This window comes from Gossypium arboreum, chromosome 10 (genome assembly GCF_025698485.1).
Source record: "Gossypium arboreum isolate Shixiya-1 chromosome 10, ASM2569848v2, whole genome shotgun sequence".
Lineage (NCBI taxonomy): Eukaryota > Viridiplantae > Streptophyta > Magnoliopsida > Malvales > Malvaceae > Gossypium > Gossypium arboreum.
Window position 1 is genome coordinate 46,548,125 of NC_069079.1, and position 6,401 is coordinate 46,554,525.

The window sequence follows — 6,401 nt, forward strand, 5'->3', positions numbered from 1 at the left end:
TTCGATGTCTTGCGATGGTGGTGGAATATTTTTCCTCCACTCGAACTACCACATCACTCGATCTGATTCGTGTATCTCCACCTTCATGTAAATTACTAATAGCACATTCACATCTCACATATTACGATTGGCAAAATTTTCAGAACGGATGCATTCTACGATTACTTTATCGACGTATGACATCTATTCAAACTGTAGTACACAATTCTAAATTTTGTTATCTACAAAATATTAAATTTCAAATCATTACATAATTATTATATGTTTGAAAATTTCAACAACTAACCTCGGCTTTTGAGCGTTGATCTAACAACAGTCGAATATCTTCGAGCTACTCCGGTAGTCCCACATAACTCAGGTCGAAAGTTTCACCTACTTAAACAATATGTCAATTCAAACATATAAAAAATAAACAACATTTACTATGGTAAGTATATTATTACCAAATGAATTTTACCTTGTCACCAATGGGAATTTATAAAGGGCGTCGACTCGAGGACGTAAAAATGGTAGCTGCCACCACACCCATAACTGTAGCAAGAGCATGCAACCACCGATTGACATCTTATTCAGTTCTGTCGCCCAGTACAACATGGCTAACACGGCTGATCCTTTACTGAGTTGATCGCATTCTTTGAAGTTAACCGAATGTAGTAGCCACCTTAATTGCACCAAACTTTAAGATTTCTCGGGCATTTGAAGGCCCCTGATTAACCTCAGGATGAATGCTCGGACGTATTATTCTTTTTCAAGGACAATCACGTGTTCATCAAGTTTACTGAAATTTTCTTCTAACCATTTGATCTCTATCCGACTACCTTGAAACTTGTTCAACACCTTCCTTAATAGTGCGTTGCAAAGGTCCTTCTTAACAAGAATGATAACTGGCCTCGTAATGACTCGCCCATCCACAGGTAAGCCCAATTGTAAAGCCATGCCCTCTAGAGTGATTGTACACTCACTGCACAGAAGGTGGAATGTCAATATCTCGGGTCTCTATCTTTCCACCAATGCGTTGATAAGTGTGGGATCTAATTTATAGCTACCGACCATACAAGGTATATGTAAGAATCTCGTATATTGCAAATGGAAACGAACTGCTTTGGGTTCGCTCTTTGATAGATTGTGTATGAACCCCTCCACAACCCGATCATCCGCCTATTTCTATCAACAAAATAAATTATAATTTTAAAAATTTTAAAAACTTTAAAATTTACTTAATTAAAATTAATTAAGTAAAAAATTTTCCTTATGATTGCCAATCGCATGGCGAAAATGTGCTTGTCATCGAAACGAATAAGAGAACTTGTCATTCGTGATAAATTAATTAAAATGAATAATTTACAAAATAATAAAGTAAAACTAGAATATTTTTATTGAAATTTATTGGAAAATTTGGAACTAATCTTGAGAAAATAGAGAGAATAAAGAGAATGAAGAGAATTGAATTTGAGTGAAAACAATGAAAAATAGTCTTGGTTTATATAGGAAAAAAAGTTACTGTTGGCTATTTATAATTTTACGATTGGTAGGATTTGAAATTTGACAGTTTAGAATTTACCATTGAAGGAAAGCTCATCCAACTGTATGCCCTTTCATGACAACTGTGTAGAAAACACGTCTAGCTCTCTTCAAAATAAACTTATTTTCTTAATTTTCCAAAAAAAAACCGTGTATTTTAAAAATAAAAATTTTCAATATTTTTAGCTAATTTATCTCCATTAATAGTATAAAATACATATTAATAATTCAAGTACAACATTAGATTTTTTAAAGTACAACATTAAACATTTTATAAAATATATATATTGATGATACAATTACCACATTAAATATTTTACAAAACTACATCTATTCAAATATAATATTCTGTAAAAGAATATTCTGTTATATTCAAATACAAGACCCATATTTTTTTCACGTGAATGGAAAATACTAATGAGGAGATAACATTATTTCAAACGCATTTTCAGTCCTTCACAATTTTAAAATATTATTTAAGTCAGAGGAAAAAAAAATGTCAGGCTTTATCTTCTAAAATCTTCATTTGATCCGGTAGTAACATTTCTGTGGTATAGCCTTGGAATAAGAAACCAAAGGGAGTGGCAGTGGAAGATGGCCGCTAGCAGCGATCCTAACCCGGAGGGTTCCGATGAGCAGCAGAAACGATCCGAGATATACACTTACGAGGCCCCTTGGCATATCTACGCCATGAACTGGAGTGTCCGCCGCGACAAGAAATACCGTCTCGCCATCGCCAGCTTGCTCGAGCATTACAACAACCGCCTTGAGATTGTCCAGCTCGATGACTCCAATGGCGAGATCCGATCGGACCCAAATCTCTCCTTCGATCATCCTTATCCCCCGACCAAGACCATCTTCATCCCCGACAAGGAGTGCCAGAAACCCGACCTTCTCGCCACGTCCTCCGACTTCCTCCGCATTTGGCGCATCTCCGATGACCACTCCCGCGTCGACCTCAAGTCTCTCCTTAATGGCAATAAGAACAGTGAATTCTGCGGTCCTCTTACCTCCTTCGACTGGAATGAGGCGGAGCCCAAGCGAATCGGCACCTCCTCCATTGATACGACTTGTACTATATGGGATATCGAGAGGGAGACGGTGGATACCCAGCTTATCGCCCACGATAAGGAGGTTTATGATATTGCCTGGGGCGGCGTCGGTGTTTTTGCTTCCGTCTCTGCTGATGGGTCCGTTAGGGTTTTCGACCTGCGCGACAAGGAGCACTCCACTATCATTTATGAAAGTTCGGAGCCCGATACTCCGCTTGTACGGTTGGGGTGGAACAAGCAGGACCCGAGATATATGGCTACTATAATTATGGACAGTGCTAAGGTTGTTGTTTTGGATATCCGCTTCCCGACACTGCCGGTAGTTGAGCTGCAGAGGCACCAGGCTAGCGTCAATGCCATCGCATGGGCACCCCACAGCTCTTGCCACATTTGCACCGCCGGGGATGATTCCCAGGCCTTGATTTGGGACTTGTCCTCCATGAGTCAGCCTGTGGAGGGTGGGCTTGACCCCATCCTTGCCTACACCGCTGGGGCTGAAATCGAGCAGTTACAGTGGTCATCTTCCCAGCCTGATTGGGTTGCCATCGCCTTCTCCACCAAGCTTCAGATTCTCAGGGTATGAGTGAATGGGATTGGTATATTGGGTCGTATTCAATGCTAAATTGCTAATTCATAGTCTAGTAATTGTACTCAGATCTATAGGAATAACAAGATTGTTGCTGTCGTTGTGTCTGAGCTGACTAAAAATCCCAAAACTGTTTTGGTTTTCCTGTTGTTTCGTTTGTCTTCAACATGTTTGGATAGTTGATTGAACACCAATCTCTTTATTCTGTTCTTATTTTAGTGTTTCCCATTCCTTTACATCCAAACCTTTCCCTGTTTTATTGTAGTTGTGAGAGCAAAAGAGCTGCAGACTCATTTTTTTAGAACGCATGGGAAGCAGTGATTTATGGACCCTGAACTGAAACACAAGATCAAGACGACCACTCTTTGCCGTTTGGTTTATGCAACATAATCTTTGTCGTTCTGTTGGACAAGATGAGTGTGTTTTCAGTTTATTTGGTTGTCTGATAAGTTTGATTAGTTACTATAAATGTGATAAATGATGGGCAGGAAGATATGGGTGGCTTACCCTGGGCTGCTTTCAGATGCTTGTGTTGTGTTAATGTTAAAACTAGCTTTAGCCATAGAATTGTTATAAGAATGACTAAGTTCTTGATTGATCGATGGAAAACCAAATCAGTTATAACCTTATAGGTGAAAGGAGTGCTTTAGAAGGCAATATAGCAATGCCATCAATGGCCAACTACATGACTGAAGGACACCAATTGGTTCACGTGGAGTGAAATCTTTGTTAAGGGAGAAACATTGTAAAGGGTGGCGGCATGGGGACGAGTGGTCATTAGTAGAGCAATATAAAATATCTGTTGTCATGTCGCGTATTTGACCTCTTGCAGTTGTGTTGGTTTAGTTTCACAAGTTGATTTTCTGTCCCCTGTTTTTGTTAAATACGCTGAGGATGGTTACAGAGAAGTATCTAAAATCTTTTAGTATGTCTATACTTTGGAGAATTCACTGTGATTGCATTTTACTAGATACATGATAAACTTTGGCTGATCATTTTCATTTCTATTCAGAACATATGTTTAATATTAACAGTGTCATTTTCTTATTAATGGTTTGCCGCATCCTTGCTGAGAGTTCAAATTGGGAAGTTTCCAGAATTTAAGTATCACTACATGCATCCTTTTGCCTTTATTAGTTTATCTCAACCTAGGTCATCATGCACAGCTCAAATATAAAATAGCAAATAGGATGCCATTAATTGTCCTTTCACTTTTTTTTTCTTTTTTCTTTTCTCGGTAATAGGCTTCTGATAACATTTTTTAGTCTTTGTTCCAGTGGTTTAGCATATTTATATATAATAGCAGGTTAGAATTCGAATCTAGTTAGTATGGTCTTACAAGCTCCAACCTGCTCGCTTTCATGCAGTATGAATTACCTTGCAGTCATTTAGTTAGCATGAATTACTTTTATAATCTTGATCTTAGAGAAATTCCTCTTTCAGTTTCTTTTTCAGTATTCATCAGTTCCATACATGTTATATAAGAAGCATACATATGTAAAGGATGAGAAATAGTTTCATGATCTACTTAAATTCTTAAATATCTCAATTTAATATCTGTGCTGACTGTTGAGATTTTTAATTAATCTGATGATGAGTGATGCTTCTTTCGGAGACTCAAATGAGGTAGGCTGTATTTCATAAAATCACTACTAGTATAATTGCAGCTTGGGGTGAGCATTTGATGGATTTAAACCTTTCAAAATAACAGAACCAACTGAACTCTTTGGAAGGAACTGAAATCATTGAACCGAAATAAATCAGTTTAGTTAGTTATGTCAGTTGTTTGCTGATGTAATAGTTTTCCTTGGTGCTTAAACTGGCTACACTTGCAACCTAGTAAAAGTGTAGTATTTCCATGTTTGGTAGCTTGTGATTGTTTTTAATGCAGCAACTGAGGGCAATAGCTGTTGAACTAGAGAGAAGTGGGCAAAGGTTCATGTGGGTGGGGAGGATTGAGGAACCCCCACCTCTCTGGCTTCAGAGATCTAAATTCTGACCAATATAATGTGAAAAGATACGAATGTATTATGTTTTTTTTTTGTTCAATACACGAATGTACTATGTTATTTGGATTTAGGTATGAGTGTTGAATAAGAATATGCATCCGACTTGGGCTTAGTTAGTATTTTGTAAATCTTTCCATATATTTGGAGGGCTCTTAAAGGTCATGTTTCCATATCCGTGTGTGTGTCATACAGATAGTTAAAAAAAACTGAAAGGTTGAAGCAATATGGTGTATGTATGATTTGGTTGCCTGCTTAAAGCTTTTGTAGCTAGGCTATAGCTTATGATGTTGAATGACCTGTTGAAGGATTGCTGTGTTGTTGAACTGAGAATGGTGAGGTTTAGGGATAATAGAAACTCTTCAAAGAAAATAATAATGTTGGTTGTAAATGTATTTTATAGCTTATATATGTTGGTGTTACAAATAGTCTTAATTATGACTATATTCACATCCTAAAAGATATTACTTAAGTTTTTGATTTAAGGGTAAAAAATAAGAATTGTCATCCAACTATTCAATTTGTTTTTTTGGTTACCTTATTATTATTATTATTTATTTTAGTCACTTAATTTTTCGAAAGTTATTCTTTTGTTAGTTGTTGCTAGTTGTCTAAAGGAACTCTAGCGCGTGAGTTTTGTTTTATTGGTCTAATAACAAATTTAACCATTCAATATTTATACATTTTATCAATTTAATCTTAGATTTAAAAATTCAATAAATTTAACCTCAATGTTTGTCATTTTAGTCATAATTATATAAATTATAAAATAGTTTTTAAAATCTTAAAAATTTAAAATATAAATATAAATTTTAAAATTTAAAAAGTAAATATAAAAATATTTTAAAGATTTTTGTACTCAAAATGACTTTTAACATTATTTTCCACTTTGTTCTTGCATTCATTCAATAGATAAAGTTGAAAACATTAAATGACATGGTCTTGACCTGCAACCTCTCTCTAATGTTTGAGCTAGAAATGATAAATGCACTCTCTCTAATGTTTGAGCTAGAAATGATAAATACACGAGAACTTAGTGTCATCAACCTAATCATTTTTCTAGGTTTGTAAATTTGTTAATTTTGAGCTTCGATGTAACAAAAGAAAAGAGGGATTAAATGGTTGATGAAAAAATGAGCATGATGGGAAATTATAAATTTAAAATATTTAAAAAGTAAATATAAAAATATTTTAAAGAATTTTTAAATATATTTTATAATTTTTAGAATTAGAACT

General features: G+C 35.6%; 1 protein-coding gene across 1 annotated transcript; it reads left to right on the top strand.

Annotated features, from left to right (window-relative positions):
* The first annotated feature begins 1,924 nt into the window (after positions 1-1,924).
* LOC108473787 (WD repeat-containing protein LWD1) lies at positions 1,925-5,543 on the top strand. The gene is made up of 2 exons (XM_017775540.2): positions 1,925-3,150; positions 3,425-5,543. Exons 1-2 carry the CDS (start codon positions 2,116-2,118, stop codon positions 3,428-3,430), a joined length of 1,041 nt encoding a protein of 346 aa, XP_017631029.1. The 5' UTR covers positions 1,925-2,115; the 3' UTR covers positions 3,431-5,543.
* Positions 5,544-6,401: the final 858 nt, after the last annotated feature.

Coding starts and splice junctions, on each gene's coding strand:
- LOC108473787 (XM_017775540.2), top strand. CDS start 2,116: ATGGCCGCTAGCAGCGATCCTAACCCGGAGGGTTCCGATGAGCAGCAG.